Raw genomic sequence first — 16263 nt, 5'->3', positions numbered from 1 at the left:
CCATTTCTAGGCATCCTGATGCAAGGGACTGGCCATCCTGTCGTGGAGTCCTTGGGAAGAGTTGCGAGTAGTGATACGCTTTTGTGGTTCGGATCAACGCGCCCTTCGTGCTAGATGTGCCCTTCAGAATCTTTGATGTGCCCTTCAGAATCTTTCACCGGAGCTCATTTCCGTCGTGGCTGATCATGAGCTGAGCCCACGCTTTGTGTTTCTTGATCCTCCGCAATCGAGTCCGTCGAGGTGGTAGTGGACACGCTGTAAGCGGGCCTGCACCTCGTCTAGCGGAGAGGCGTGCTTGGAGGTGGTTGAGCGTTGACAGCGACAGGAGCGGATGATGGGTTGCCATAGGCACTGCCGTCGACATGACCACTAGCATGGTTTGTAGCAGGATGAACAGTGCCACTGCCGTTGGTACCTCGGTTAAGTACGCCAGCACCGTTGGTCTTGCCCTTCTTACGCTTCTCACTGCGGACGAGAAGTCAGTCATTGCCTCAAATGGCGTCGAAGGGGATTCTCGTATGAACTTACTTCAACTGTTTGAGCTTGTTCTTGATACGTTGGATGAGAGGCACCTTCTTCTTTGGCGATGTAGCTGTGGGAGCAACTCCAGCGCCATTGCTCTCCGTTGGAGCTACTGTGGCAGAAGCGTCGACCATCTTGACTTGAGCTTCTCGTGTCGGTACGAGTGTTCAGTTGTCGCGCGCGCTTCGTGAAGATGAGGTTCAAAATGGACGCCGAGTAGACTGATTGAGAACGGTGAGGTGTGTCTTGCAGTGGATACGAGAATTGTGCTTGAAATTAAGATACCGTTGGAGTCCAAATACTGTTTGGTTACTGTTGTGACGGGTAGTGGTTGGTGAGACGAAACTTGAATCACTTGCCAGCAAAATAAATAGCTCGTCAATTGCACCTTCCTTCTGTTCGATTTTGATCGCTACTTCCGTCTGCAGCTCATGCTGCCATGGCAACTGCAATGACTGCAAAAGAGCTGGCCGGAGTCCTTCCTGCCGGATTGATACTGCTCGCAAGATTCATATCTCAGGAAGCATCACGTTCTCGACTGCAGCGGACACCTACGTTGTTGAGGGGTCGTGTGACGATGCTGCACTCTTCTCCGGTAGCACAGTGACGAATCTGCATGCAGGGAACCTCTGCCAATCTTACCAGCATCGCACATAACGCCAAGATATCCTCCCATGTTTGCAGCAACAGTCCAGGAAATAGATCCCGGTAGGGAGAGCAGCGAACCTCAAAAGGTGGTATCTGGCCATTCCGGACAATCGTGGCCGCCTGGCGAGTGGGGTACGAGGCAACACCTACCCGATTCCTATCGAAGGGCCGCGTGAGGTAGCCATCAGAGGGGACCGTGATGAAGTGGGCATCAAGCTCAGCAGGATTCCGCCAGTGTCGCGGACGAAGTGAGAAGTACATCGATTGGACCCTCTACGCTTTCCGGAAGGTGAAAGCTGCGGCGATGCGATTCGGTTTATGAGACGACAGTATTCACAGCTCATTCGTTCCAAAATCCATATATCAGTGGAAAGGCGCGACCGCACACTGATGGCTACCGAAGTCTCGTCTCGCTACCCTGTGGTGTTCGTGGGCATTGTCCTCGATCTCAAGGCCGCAAACCTCGCACACAAGGAGTGTGGCGATACTTGGCGATTCGTCATATTGCATCCGAGCAATCCATGAAAATGCTTAACTTCAGGCAATGATGATGCCAGTGCTGAAGTCGGATCCTTTGTGCGGCCGATTCCAGAACAAATTTTACTCACATTAACTTGCAACGTCATCCAGAAGGTTTTTGGCGTATCGGCGGAGTAGCAGAGCCGCAGAGCAGGTTATGCATAATCCCCTCCGGGCACGCATAACTCATGTCGATCTTCAGCTAGTGGCCCAGATCGCAGTAACATGGCTCGCGGAGATTCCGGTCTTCTTCTTGTGGCAGACATTCTGGCGCTCAACACCGTTGAGAAGTACTATCGGCGTCGTTGTCAACCACAAGGCTGTGTACACACCGACGCACCCCACAAGGCGGCAATGATGCCATAAGGGACGCTGTGAACTGCCCACTCACTAGGCCGGGAGCAGTAGTAAACGTGTACGTCCCACCAGCGTTCTTCGCAGCGATCAGACATGGTAATGGACACGTCTCACTGCAACCTGAAGCCAACAGCAGAAACGATGAGCATCACGCTGGGACAAGGGAAGGCTGTATAGTATACTGCTACACGATGCCATGAGGGAAGGAACCCTCGCAATCCCGGAGACTTCGAGTCGCACAGTAGAGATGCACCTAGGCGGCATAACGCAAGCCCTAAGGCCGGGGGCCAACTGCGCCGCCTGGGATCATTCTCTTCCAAGCCCTGTGAAGAGCTGAGTCACCAGAGCTCAAGCCTTCCGCCAATATACTCTCACCAATAGGACGGCCAGATGAAGCACATTGGGACCCATATCGGTAGCTCGGCATGATTCGAATGGGCTAACTAAAATAATTGCTTGCCTAACGCCCCAAGCGCGTCGCATCTTTCTGCCAAAATGGCAGACTAACACGGCGTTACGAATTCGAGCGACTAAGTTGTCAAATGGCTGCGTTTCATGAGCAGTGATTGACAGATCAGTCCTTGGCTTCTAGGCGCAGTCAAGCATCCAATCGACCCTGAGATGGACTAGGATACGACGTGGTGGACCTGCGAGCGATGAATTCGTCCGAGCAATGAATGTAAGTTTGTTATGCTCGGGACAACCACATGTCGATTCCGACTTGTGCTGTCAACAAAACTCTCTTCGTACATTCGTATAGACTATGTAAAGTGAATTCAGCCCAAGCGTCCCCTCCTTATCTCAACTTCAGACATTTGTTTGTCTGCTGTTGTCGTTGACGGTCTAGGTCGGAGAACTTGGAACGCGATGTCGACACGTTCTTCACTCTCATCGGACTCGTCGTCCGAGGCGAGCGAGACCCAAGAACGTATCCATGCTATCCAGACACCTGGATTGGATCAAGCACAGCAGGAGTACTTCGGTAACGATGATCGCCATGCCGATATCATTCGGACGTTCACGCGCGATGAAGACCGTCCTGCATTGGCTCACCTGGCATCCCTTCTCACCAGGGGCGAAACCCGGAGGACCCGCGAAAGTGCTACACGACAAGGCACTCTGGAACGCAAGGATACGCTTGCTGGAATAGAGGAGGATGACCCCGTTCTCGACCCCGGGTCCAGCCAATTCGACTTCTACAAATGGGTCAGGATGTTCATGCATCAAATGGAGACAGATGGAATCAAGCACAGGAGAGCCGGCTTCAGCTTCAAGAATCTCACCGTCACTGGCACTGGTTCGTCAATTCATCTTCAGGAAGACTTATCAGATGTGTACATGGCACCTGTCCGCATCTTCGAAAAGAGCGGGAACAAGCAGGAAAAGAAAATTCTCCGAGACTTTAACGGCGTCTTGAAGCACGGAGAAATGCTGATAGTGCTTGGCAAACCTGGCTCAGGCTGTACAACATTCCTCAAGACGATGACTGGCGAAACGAGAGGCTTGAATGTCGCAAAGGAGTCCGTTGTGCACTACAATGGTATTCCTCAGGACATCTACAAGAAAGAGCTCCGAGGCGATGTCACCTACAACGCAGAAACCGATCAACACTTTCCCCACCTTACGGTTGGTGAGACTCTCGAATTTGCAGCGAAGGCGCGCACACCGTCGAACAGAGTTCGCGGGCTTAGTCGGAACGATTTCGCTAAGCATGTCACGCAGGTGGTAATGACAATCTTCGGTCTTAGCCACACATACAACACCAAAGTCGGCAACGACTATGTCAGAGGTGTCAGCGGCGGTGAGCGGAAGCGAGTTTCCATTGCTGAGATGGCGCTGAGCGGTAGCCCGATTTGCTGCTGGGATAATTCGACGAGAGGTCTCGATGCTGCGACAGCGCTTGAGTTCACGAAAGCTCTACGTATCATGGCCAATATTGGAGGCGCTACGCAAGCTGTAGCCATCTATCAGGCCAGTCAAGCCATCTACGATCTGTTCGACAAAGCCATTGTGCTGTATGAAGGCAGGCAGATCTACTACGGTCCTGCTGGCGAGGCGAGGGCTTACTTCGAGGCCATGGGGTACCACTGTCCGGCAAGGCAGACCACGGGGGACTTTCTCACGTCAGTGACGAATCCGTCCGAAAGACGCGCGAAGGAAGGATTCGAGGACAAGGTGCCGCGCACGCCTGATGAATTCGAAAAGTACTGGCGGGCGTCGGAGAATTGCAAACGCGGCTTGGCTGAGATGGAGGAGCATGAAGGTGACTACCCCATTGGTGCCGACGGGACCATCGGAACATTCAGAGATGCTCAACACGAGGCACAAGCAAAGCATGTCAGACGCAAATCACCCTACATGATTTCAATTCCTATGCAAATCAAGCTCTGCACGACTCGCGCTTACCAAAGGTTATGGAACGACAAAACATCGACGATAACGATCATCGGCAGTCAGATCATCATGTCGTTGATCATCGGCTCTATCTTCTACGGCACACCAAACTCGACGGCAGCTTTCTTCTCCAAAGGCTCGATTCTCTTCTTTGCCATTCTCCTTGCTGGTCTCAATGCCATCACTGAGATCAACGGTTTGTATGAGCAGAGACCGATTGTGGAACGCCATGTCAACTTTGCCTTCTACCATGCCTTCTCCGAAGCGATCGCTGGTATAGTCAGCGACATTCCGATCAAGTTCATCACTTCGGTCTTCTTCAACATTATCCTGTATTTCCTCGGTGGTCTCGATTATGACGCAGGGAAGTTCTTCTTCTTCTACCTGATCACATTCATGACCGGTCTTGTCATGTCTGCCATCTTCAGAACTCTGGCAGCCGCAACCAAGAACATCGCCACAGCACTCGCAATAGCAGGCGTTATGATTCTTGCAATCGTTGTGTACACTGGCTTCACGATTCAAAGGAAATACATGCACCCATGGTTCAAGTGGATCTCGTGGATCAACCCGGTGGCGTACGGCTACGAGTGTATCTTGGCGAGCCAAGTCCATGGCGTCCGCTACGATTGCTCGACCCTCGTACCACCATACGGTGTCGATGTCGGACCCAATAACTTCGCATGCGCTGTGCAGGGAGCAGTAGCCGGCGAAACGACCGTATCGGGCGACGCCTGGATGAACACACAATATGGCTACAGCTTCAGTCATGTTTGGCGCAATTTTGGCTTCTTGGTCGCTTTCTTGCTCTTCTTCTGGGCTGTCTACATTGCAGCCACCGAGCTCAACTTTGCTTCGGCGTCAAGTGGAGAATTCTTGATCTTCCGACGTGGACATGTTCCATCGTACTTGACAGACAGCCCAGACGAGGAGAACCCTCAAGCTGTGGAAGCAAAGCAAATCCAGTCGGTCAGCTCAGACGACAAAACAAAGGACGACGAAGCCCTTAACGCCATCCCAGCTCAGAAAGACATTTTCACGTGGCGAGATGTGGTCTACGACATTGAAATAAAGGGTGAGCCGAGGCGACTGCTCGACCACGTCAGCGGCTGGGTGAAGCCGGGCACGCTAACAGCTTTGATGGGTGTCTCTGGTGCGGGCAAGACGACTCTCCTGGATGTACTAGCACAACGGACCACTATGGGTGTCATCACAGGCGATATGCTGGTGAATGGCAAACCACTAGATGCTAGCTTCCAGCGAAAGACCGGATACGTCCAACAGCAGGATCTGCATCTGGAAACGACAACCGTTCGTGAAGCATTGAGATTTTCCGCTATGCTGCGGCAGCCGAAATCGACTCCGAAGGAGGAGAAGCTTGCTTACGTTGAGGATGTGATAAAGATGCTACATATGGAAGACTTCTCCGAGGCAGTGGTGGGCAACCCGGGTTCTGGTCTCAACGTCGAACAGCGGAAGTTGTTGACCATCGGTGTTGAGCTTGCCGCAAAGCCTGCTCTTCTTCTGTGAGTCTTCCCTTCGTCAGATTAAGTATCTGCTAACTATCTGCCAGCTTCCTGGACGAGCCAACATCTGGTCTTGACTCACAGAGCTCTTGGGGCATTGTAGCATTCCTGCGCACTTTGGCAGACAACGGACAAGCAGTGCTGGCCACGATCCATCAGCCGTCAGCCATTCTCTTCCAGGAATTCGACCGCCTTCTCTTCTTGGCCAAGGGAGGCAAGACGGTGTATTTCGGCGATATTGGCCACAACTCAAGAACTCTTCTGGACTACTTCGAGGGCAACGGCGCTCGCTCATGCGGCTCTGAAGAGAATCCTGCCGAATTCATGCTTGAGACTGTAGGGGCTGGTCCTGGAGGCAAACCTACAGCAGACTGGCCTGCGATCTGGAAAGAATCTCCACAGTCAAAGGGTGTTCAAGAAGAATTGGACCGCATCCATGCCGAGAAAGCGAAGGAGCCTCCAGCCGGAGACTCTAACACAAACGCCGAATTTGCCATGCCTCTGAGTGCCCAGATCAAGGAAACTGTCTACCGAGTATTCCAGCAGTATTGGCGAACGCCAGGTTACGGTAAGCTCACTCCTCACACCATCCGCTTCGGCCAGCTAACAAGACATAGTCATGGGCAAGATTATCCTTTGCGTGGCGTCCTCACTCTTCGTCGGCTTCTCCTTCTTTCAGCCAGCAGACTCCTCCACCGGCCTCCAGAACTCTCTCTTCTCCCTCTTCATGCTGGTCACCACCTTCTCAACCCTCGTCCAACAGATTATGCCACGCTTCGTACTCCAGCGATCTCTATACGAAGTCCGCGAGCGCCCTTCGAAAGCCTACTCATGGTCCGCCTTCCTTATCGCCAACATCATCGTCGAAATCCCCTACCAAATCATCGTCGCCATCCTGGTTTGGGCGTGCCTATACTTCCCCGTCTTCGGCACCAACCAATCCTCCGAGCGTCAAGGCCTCTTCCTCCTCTTCTCGATCCAATTCCAGATCTTCACCAGCACCTTCGCCCACATGCTGATCGCCGCCCTCCCGGATGCCGAAACAGCAGGCAACATCGCCACAACTTTGTTCTCGCTCATGCTCACCTTCAACGGCGTCCTTCAACCACCCAGCGCCCTCCCCGGCTTCTGGCTGTTTATGTGGCGCGTTAGTCCCCTGACCTATATCGTCGGCGGCCTCGCCGCCACAACCATCTCCGGGCGCCAGGTGACCTGCTCACAAGACGAACTCGCCATATTCGACGCCCCCAACGGCCAAACCTGCGGACAATACCTGGAACAATACCTCACTCAAGCACCCGGCCAGCTGTACAACCCCGATGCTACCAACGGCTGCGAGTACTGCTCCCTCAGCAACGGCGACCAGTTTCTCGCCGCCAGCAGCATCTACTATGACCAGCGCTGGCGCAACTTCGGGATCGGGTGGGCGTATATCGGCTTCAACATCATGGCGGCGATTGCGCTGTACTGGTTCTTCAGGGTCAGGAAGCGGGGTGGTGGAGGTGGAGCGAAGGCGACATTGGGGAAGGTGTTTTGGTATATTGGGAGGGCAGGGTGGTATGTGAGGCATATGTTTGTGCGGCATGGGGAGGGGTATAAGGAGGATGAGAAGAGGAAAGGGGTTAATGATAAGATCTTTTGATCAGGATCTGGGACATTTGTCCGCAGAAGGGGAGGGTCGGAAGCTAAGGTCAAAGTGGTAGTTTGTCCTGATGTGCGAGCTATAGACTTCTGGCAACTTCATTGCAATTTCTGGTCATGGATCTGTGGTCCAGGTTGATCTTCGAATCCTGACATTTAGTCTTCGCTTTCATACCGGGGTATCAGTTGCTAATCCTCTTCCCGTTGCACGTGATTGCCTTACGCCAAGCAAGCCCAATGGGTCAAAGGGTTGCCTTGCGTCGAGCACTATCTGGGCCCGAATCGCTTTCTACCATTGAGTCGACTCTGGGCTTCGCAGCAGGCAGCACATGGTCAACAGAGCCAGGTCTATTTACATTTTAGTCTGCTCCAGGCCGTTCATATCCCCATCAAGGAATACTTGCGTTCCACAGCTCGCCATGGCCCCCACAACGCGTGTTTCGACGCGTTCAAAGCAGAGCTCAAGCGGCGCAAGTAATGCCGCAGCAAATCCCTCGAATAACAGAGTCACAAAGCCCGCATCTAAACCAAAGAGCAAAGCAGCGAAGGCTATTGCTGCATCATCTTCATCGAAAGCAGCAACAGTAGCCACGCTCAAGCAGGTAAATGCTTCGGGAGCTTATCCTCTGCCCGCATCATCAGAATCTATACCACCTACGGACTCCATCTCAGCCGCCGCGGCCAAGTCACCCGGCTCAGTTCCCGATAACGCCATCCTCTTCCCCGACCCAGCCGCGTTCGACGCCTTTCTCGCCACCAATGCCTCCACCTCGACCGGCATCTGGCTGCACCTCGCCAAGAAGCCCAAATCCGGCACCAAATCCACGACCACACTAACCCTCCCCTTCGCCCTCGACATCGCCCTCACGCACGGCTGGATCGACGGCCAAGCCCGCTTAGCACCAGATCCAACAACGAATACCGTCCTCTCACGCTTCACGCCACGCCGCCCGAAGTCAACCTGGTCGGCCATCAACGTCGCGCATATCGAACGCTTACGCGCTGAGGGCCGCATGCATCGGCGCGGAGAGGAGGAAGTTGCTAAAGCGCAAGCCGATGGGCGGTGGGCGGGTGCGTATGGTGGCAGTGAAAGAATGGAGGGAGTTCTAGACGAGGTCCTGGGCGCGTTGGACGGAATGTGGCCACCTTCGGGCACGACCAAGGCCCGAAACAGGGCAGCGAGGGAAATAATGGAAGGCTGGGGAAAGGGAGAGAGGTATAAGGCGCTTCTAGGGGTTGCGATGGCGGGGACGAATGAGAGTTTGAGGAAGAAGCGGATCGGGGCGGTGCTTGGGAAGGTCTGTGTGAGGGTTGTATAAGGAGAATGATATGGCGGGAGCTGCTCGAGACACACTTCAGGTACCCAGAGACCCTGTACCGCGAGCCGTTTTGAGCTTGATTGGTCACTCAGTCTTCACCACCACTCTCCTTGAACCTTCCTCCCGTCCTGTTCCTTGGTTGCCGTCCAGTCTGATCACAACCAAAAGCCCATCCTACCCTAAGATTCTCCTCCGCATCACTCCACCGCAACCCGTCCCCTCCCCTTCTCCTCCCCCCTGACCAAATCATCAACCTTCTCCGGGTCATACCCCTCATCAAAACTTCCCCCATGTCCCTCACCCTCCAGCCTCTCCTGCTTCTCCTGCCGCTTCTGTCCCCACAAGCACCACGTGTTCACCACACCCAAGAAAGCCGCCATGCACAGCATCGCAATACTGCCGTCATGCCAGTCGGGCGCTTGTGTGGCATTGTAGAAGACAATGCTCCACCACATGTAGATCGCGACGGAGAACATGTTCATCGAGGACATGATGACGGCGCGCTTGGCGTCGTCGTGGCGCGTTAGGTCGTTGGCCCAGGCGAACATTACCTATTGATGAATCGTTAGCCTCGGGTTTGTGCTTGCCAGCAGGTCAGGTGCTGAGGTGGGAAGGAAGGAAACGTACAGTCTGGCCCGCAAACTGAGCACCATTGATGATAAACGCCGCAAATCTGCCCGCCGCGCTAGGTTTGCTCAGCATGAGCGCGCCCGAGATGATCGCTGTGATAGTCAACAGATAGCCGACTTGCCAGCGGTTTCTGCGCGGGTTGTAGTCGGAGTACCATCCCAGCAAGAGCGTGCAGACGATGCCGAAGCCAGGCTGCGAGGTTGGGACGTAGTTGACTTGTTCGATGCTGTAGTCACCTGTGCCGCGCATCCAGAGCTGGTAGTTGCCGTTTGTAGAGAACATTTCTGTGTTGGAGCTGTGCGGAAGCTATTGTCAGCACTGCGTCTGGCGACAGGGTTCAGGATTGGGGAAGGACAACTCACTTTGCGATCCACAGAGTTACGAACGCCCACCAGTGCCAGGTCCCAAGCACTCTCTTGATCAAAGTCAACCCAATCTTACCACGAACAACTTTCACCTCCGGCAGTCTCTCAGTCGCAAGGATCCGCTCCTCAGTCGACAGGTACTTCGCCTGCGTGGACTCTGGCGTGTCGGGAAAGCACAGCCACCCGAAGAACGCCACAGGAATGGTGATTAGCGCATCGATCACAAAAAGCCATCGCCATCCAGCAAAACCATGCCTGCCGTTAAGATTCCGATAGATCGCGCCCTGCATGATGCCGCTGAACATTTGGCCCGCCAGTCCGCTAGAAGTGAAGATTGCAGTACGCTTGCCGATCTCCGAAGGCTTGTACCACGAGCCCAGAATCCACTGTACGCCGACGAAGCAGGACGCTTCGAACACGCCCTGAAAGAATCGAATGACCATGATCTCCCATGGATGGTGGACGAAGGCCGTGCCCAGAGTGAGAAGGCCCCAGCAGAAGCAAGTCATGGGCAGCCAGAGACGAGGGGAGATCTTCTGCATGATCAAGTTGTTGGGAATCTGGCCGAGCAGATAGCCACCGTAGAAACAGGTGTTGATCTGGTTGAGCTGGGTGCCGACGAAGCCCAGATCTTCGCGCATGCCGGAGACATACTGCAAATCGATCAATCAATGCCTGGCCTTGGGTCGCGTGAAGAGCAGACACTTACGGCATTGTTCAAATTCGCTCGGTCAAGGTAGTTGACCCAGTACTGGTCACCCGCATTAGTTTTTGTCCCTGGCCTTCGACACGCGCCGACTTACCATCAAGCAGACGTAGGTGAGAATGAACGCGTCGATCTTCACAATCAGTCTCCTCTCCGCCTTCGTCGCCGCCGGCTCGCCCCAGACCGCTTTGCGGACGTTGTACAGAAACCCCATCCTGTCACGCTTCCCCAGGTGTTGGGTAAAATGACGTCGTTGCTTTCGTTACAAATCTCTTCCTCACCTCTCGAGCACGGCTGTCGTGGTGTACGGGACAGTCGCTATCACCACAAGCTTGTCGTTTGAGCGCAACGGGCCATCCGAAGCGGACTTTGAAGCTATATAGCTGTCGTGAAGGTTGCTATCGCGTTGATAAGGACACAACCCGCTGCCGATATCTGTTGCCCACTCTTCCGCCGAGGCATTGGCGATGCTAGTACCCAAACAGGAAGGCTATCAGTTTCGCTCCGCCTTTCGAAAGGCAACATCAACCCTGAGCCCCAGATCTTCCTTTATCAGCGGAGTACATCCACTCGGCAGGAACAGGCAATTCCAGAAGTTGTAGATACGCGTCGTCCCGATAGATTTGAGATCTACCTTTCGGGCGCTGTCGCGTGGCTTTCAAGCCTCGTGGGTGAAATGACTGCCTGCCGGATCTGGACATTCTGTTGAGCGCTACTACCTACTGTGTACGTATCGACACAGTGCAGGATGGCCTCGTGAGGCAGGTGCGAGGCGGGAAGAGCCCACAAGCTTGTTCGTGCCTTCTGCGACTACTTCAGCTTTCCTCAATTCGAAAGGATTGTGGCAAGCGCGAACTCGAAGCCGGTTCGAGAGGCGTCAACCGGTCTGCGACAAGGCCTCGAAATATAGACGTGAGCCAGAACAGGACACCAGTCTTGGCTGAGCACAACTCAGCAGTCTTGAATGCATGTTACTCGGTTTCGAAGGCAACTTCTCTAGAGAGGGTAAGAATGTCGTGGTCGTCGTTTCATCTACAGATAGGTTGTACTGCTACTCAAGCAGTTTGTCCTTTTCAACCGCACTAGGCACGATCCAAGGACCAATGTGCACCATCAACCCCAGGACAAGACCTGTCGACACGACTGCCAATTCATCAGGACGTGAGTGACCAACCACCACCCATCTTCACTGTCCAACCCTTTACCTGCGACTTCGTGTGAGTTGCTGACAAGCCCTCCACTTGTACCTCCGTTGCCGACAAGTCTTCGAGCTTGGAACCCTTGACCTCGACCTGGTTTGGCCTTATGTCGTTCGGCTCAACCGCTTCCCGCACGACATCCTTCGCAGGTGACTGCTTTGGTGTGATAGCTTGGGGCTCGACCACTTTCGGATCATCCTCCTTCGCCGGCACCTGCCCTGGCTCGACCTCTGGCTCAGTCTCTTCCTCTATCCTGGCTTGACGGCCTCCACTGCTGTCCTTACCTCGCCTTCGACCATGGCTCTTTTTGGGCGTCTTGACAATGCGGTCGTTACTACGCCCTTTCTCACCTTTGCCATCCAGCTTCCCACCTTTCTCCTTCGCCTTCCCCTTGTTCTTCACATTGTCCGGCTCCACGACCTCAACCTCCCCCTAGAAGATATCGTCGCTGACCGACCAATCTCCCTTCTGCCTGCTCTCCCAGTAACTGCCGCCCTCACCACCAAAAGCCCAGTAACTCTCCCCAGTCAACTCATCCCTCTTCTTATTGAACCATTTCGGCTTCCATTCCACACCCTCATTCTCCCTCACCCTTCTCGCCGCTCTTTGCTTCTCCTCAACGCGATTCTTCTCCGTCGCAGCGAAATCATACTCTCCATCCTCCATCGCGCGCTGATCGGGACGGAGGCGCGTGTCCGTGGGCGGGAGTCTCTCCTGAAGCTTCTCCGGCACGGCATTGAGCGTCACTACGAAAGGCGTGAGGTTGAATGGGATCCCCGTCGGGCGATCGTGGGCTTGCCACACCAGCATGGCCTGGTTTGCTCGCGAGCCGCCGACTTCGACATCCTCAAAGCCTTCCGTCTTCCGTGCGTAGATCTTGTCATTCCAGCGTCCCCCGATACTCCATTTCGTCACGCCGGAGGCGTCGGAGACCTTGCCCTGGACGTGGTAGGCGGAGCTGGGCTTCCAGCCGCGAGCTTTGAACTCCAGGACGCAGACCTCGCCCGTCGTCCAGTTCTTGATCTCCATTGGGCCGTAGTTGTCGACAACAGGGTTGCCGGTGATGATGCCCACGACGGAAGAGGTCACTTTCTTCCAGGTGTAGATCTCGGGCTTGCCGGATTTGGGCCGGATGCGTAAGAACCAGGTCCCCAACGGGTTGATGTCGAAGCTCTTACCGTAGAACTTCGACTTCACTGCCGACTCACCCCAGTAGTCCCAGCGTGCTGATTCGGCATATGCAGCACCAATCGGCGGGTGGTGACTAACCTGCTCTACCAGGAAGCGATAGCCCTTGTCGGGTCGCACATACTCGTATGTCTCACCGAGGAGCGGATTGAAGGGCTTCGCGACACGCCCGATTGTGGATGCGTATTCTGATGCCGCAAAAGCTGCGACGTAGACCATGCGTTCTGTGGAATCGATTCGATCGGCGGCCAGATCCAGGAGGTCCGTATACTCCATGTCCTCAGCCACACGCTGGAGTAATGAAGTCGGTTCGTTGAATGTGACTGGCAAGGTCATCTTGGTCATGTCCTTGCCGATCATCGACTTGAGGATTCCCCAAAGGGAGATCTTGGGACGATTGTCGGCATCAAGCTTCAACTTCTTACGTATCGGATCTTCGTAGCCGGCAAAGGACGGCTCAATCGACTTTGCTTTCGTTGTCCGCTCGTCGTCCGTCTCTTCTTTGACTTGCTCGGGTTCCACACTCGTGTCTGATTCGAATCGTTCAATGACCTCGACTTCGTCGGCGTCGACTGCGTCGAAAAACTCCTCGTCATCGCCAGACTCAGAGTCTGACAGATTCGTATATTGCGCAATCACCGACTTCCGCCTATTGCCTTCGCGTATAGTGGTCGACATACGCCTATTCCTGGTCACGGCGGCCTTCTTGGCCTCAGGACGGATCTGCTCCTGGTATGCTTCTGCAAACTCAACCTTTGGCGCTTCTTGACCATGTGTCGATCCGGGACGACTTTCAGGATGGGATTGGCCCTCGAGAGCCTCTTTCAGCGCTCGCTTGGTGCGCTTACGCTTCTCCTCAGACTCGGAAATGAACTTCTTCAGATCTTCGTGCTCATACGCAATTTGAGCCATGCTCTCTTCCCACATCTTTCTGGCGTCCGCATCTCGGTCCAGACGGTATTGCCAGTACGCGTCGCGATCCCGCGATATCTTCAACAAGTCCGCGATCAGACTATTGAGACTACTGACAGCTGTTTCGTATGCGGACAGCGCCGACGCGACGTCTGGATCTGCCAATTTGGTATCCGGCTGTGATGACGATCTACTGACCAGTGCACCCGAAACACGAGACAACAGGTCGAGCTGAAGCTTCGCCGACTGTGCAGTGATGTTAAACGCGTCCTTGCTCCCAGGATGGTGGACTTCATGGCTACTAGCGTCGTCACCGTCCATGTCCTCGTCACCATCAACAGTGGCTGTGCCCGCGTTGGTCGGAACACGCTGGAGATCGTCTCCCATAACACTGTGCTCTTGCGACTCGTAGACCGATGCAGAGTCTCCTTCTGACCTGAAGCTGACCCGTGACACACTAGGCGGCACTCCTAGCTGCTGAGAGCCCTTCGGTCGTGCACTCGTGACGCTAACATTGGACGCCTGGGCCTCAGATGGAGCTTGACGGGCAGCATCGGCATCAGGAGCACGTCTGTGGGCCTCTTCCTTGACCTCATCTTTCGCATACTGAATAGCATTGTTGAGCGACCAAAACCATCTCTTGGCCTCGACAACGTGGTTGGCTTTGAGATGGTATTTGACAGAAGACTTGCCGTGAATTTCGAAACGAGTCTTGTCCTGAGCGTCCATGTGCAATCGAGCGATACGCATGTTGATGGCACCACGACAGGCCGATCCCGCGTCATCCTGATGTTTGTAGTAGCTCATCACGCCGTCTTCGAGCACGAACCAGCGCAGCTTGTATCCACTAGTGTAGTTGGTCCACTTTTTGAGGTAGCCCTTCATTTCTCGAGCATCTTTGCTGGTATCAGCTACGTTGGCCGACCCTGTCCGGTTGTGAGAGGGATGGCTGCCGAGGATAGCTTTTTCCTGGATGCCACGCTGTGCGGCCGCGGCGGCTGGTGACTTCTTCAGTATCGCTCTCGTGCGGTCGTCCTTTGTGACATCTTGAGGTAGTTTTCCCTTTCGATCACGTCTGAATGGATCGGCACCTCGTAGCAGTAGCAATTGGGCGAGTTGAATATCTCTTTTCCTCGCCGCTTCATGGAGCAGGGTACCTCCCGTCTGCACGGTCTGAGGCTCGGTGGGCAATTCGAGTGCATTGACATCCAATGTACCTTCAACCCGAGCCTCACCCAGCAGCTCTTCCAACTGCTTGTAGTCGCCTTTGGCAACATAGTCTTGAACCTGCTTCACGATCTTGTCCAAGAACAGAGAACGTGCTAGTTGTAACTGTCCAAAAATCTCCGGCGTCCTCGCGAGATCAATGGGCAACTTGCCATGTCGATTGACGATTGTATCGTTGACATCGGCCTGGTCTAATAGCTTGACCACGACGGGAGCGCGACCAAGTTGCGCCGCAAGGTGCAGCGGTGTGTTTCCCTCCTTGTCCTGTGCATTTATGTCGAGGTTCTTGCCTTCTTCAATCACCTGCTCCACGATCTGTGGCTCCGCACACTGGATCGCGAGGTGTAGTATCGTCGTGCCTGGAATAGGCTGAGGATGCGAGGCCGATGGCTGGTTGTCTCGGATGGCCTTAGTGACGGCAGCAGGGTCTTTGCCTCGGAGCGTTTCGAACACACGAAAGGTGCGTACAGAATCGTCTATGGACCCGCCGGCGACGGGTGAGATCCCCGCGGGACCTGATCGACATCATCTCCGGCCACGGAGGGTGAAGGTGGAGCACTATCCATGGAAGTCTGGGACGTCCTGGTAACGGCGGGACTCAAGGGCGACAGGCGATCCGGGTCAACGTTGCTGGCAGTCAACAACCCGTTCTCAGACGATACCTCTGCTGCGCCTTCTGTTGAAGCGGCGTCGCCGCGGAGTATATTACGAATCCTCGAGCTCTTGGAGCGTTTATGTGTAAGTCTGTTGTTGTCGTCCATGACTCGTTGTCAGCGAGCCGCAGGCTCAAGATGCCAATGCAGTGAGTGACACGATTGGGTAAGAATATTGAAAAGAGAGAAGATGCATACCAACTCGTGGTTGATGCGGTGAAGATCAATCGATCAAGAGATGCTGAGCTGTTCTTTCCACCCCAACACCCCACCGTGATGCTCTGTCACCGAAAAGTAAACCTTCTCTTCTCCCGCAGTACTCGCAATAAGAAAATTAACTACGACATTGCTCAAAGATGCGACTGCCCCGCTATCAGATGCAAGATGACGACTTGGCTGCCCTAGTGAACTACGGCTAAAGTTCTAGGAAATTTGAGAATGAACCAACACCAGGCAC

The 16263-nt window shown here is 54.3% G+C and overlaps 5 protein-coding genes across 5 annotated transcripts; 2 read left to right on the top strand and 3 right to left on the bottom strand.

The window, feature by feature from the left end:
• Window positions 1–278: 278 nt before the first annotated feature.
• Window positions 279–656, bottom strand: AB675_8208 (uncharacterized protein; the record flags this gene model as incomplete). The annotated part of the gene is made up of 2 exons (XM_018148638.1): window positions 279–465; window positions 529–656. 2 exons carry the CDS (start codon window positions 654–656, stop codon window positions 279–281), a joined length of 315 nt encoding a protein of 104 aa, XP_018000960.1.
• A 2257-nt stretch (window positions 657–2913) lies between these two features.
• AB675_8207 (ABC transporter CDR4) lies at window positions 2914–7608 on the top strand (the record flags this gene model as incomplete). The annotated part of the gene is made up of 3 exons (XM_018148637.1): window positions 2914–5966; window positions 6014–6534; window positions 6584–7608. 3 exons carry the CDS (start codon window positions 2914–2916, stop codon window positions 7606–7608), a joined length of 4599 nt encoding a protein of 1532 aa, XP_018001259.1.
• Window positions 7609–8026: 418 nt separating this feature from the next.
• AB675_8206 (uncharacterized protein) lies at window positions 8027–8926 on the top strand (the record flags this gene model as incomplete). Its single annotated transcript, XM_018148636.1, has 1 exon — window positions 8027–8926. The coding sequence occupies one exon, from the start codon at window positions 8027–8029 to the stop codon at window positions 8924–8926; it is 900 nt and encodes a 299-aa protein (XP_018001109.1).
• Window positions 8927–9123: 197 nt separating this feature from the next.
• AB675_8205 (Pantothenate transporter FEN2) lies at window positions 9124–10841 on the bottom strand (the record flags this gene model as incomplete). Its single annotated transcript, XM_018148635.1, has 5 exons — window positions 9124–9477; window positions 9554–9851; window positions 9919–10574; window positions 10631–10672; window positions 10725–10841. The coding sequence occupies 5 exons, from the start codon at window positions 10839–10841 to the stop codon at window positions 9124–9126; spliced, it is 1467 nt and encodes a 488-aa protein (XP_018000964.1).
• A 940-nt stretch (window positions 10842–11781) lies between these two features.
• Window positions 11782–15914, bottom strand: AB675_8204 (Oxysterol-binding-like protein; the record flags this gene model as incomplete). The annotated part of the gene is made up of 3 exons (XM_018148634.1): window positions 11782–12258; window positions 12280–15668; window positions 15713–15914. 3 exons carry the CDS (start codon window positions 15912–15914, stop codon window positions 11782–11784), a joined length of 4068 nt encoding a protein of 1355 aa, XP_018001206.1.
• Window positions 15915–16263: the final 349 nt, after the last annotated feature.

The sequence above is a fragment of the Cyphellophora attinorum genome (genome assembly GCF_001299255.1).
Source record: "Cyphellophora attinorum strain CBS 131958 chromosome Unknown Contig10, whole genome shotgun sequence".
Lineage (NCBI taxonomy): Eukaryota > Fungi > Ascomycota > Eurotiomycetes > Chaetothyriales > Cyphellophoraceae > Cyphellophora > Cyphellophora attinorum.
This window is presented reverse-complemented; position numbering and strand designations above follow the sequence as displayed.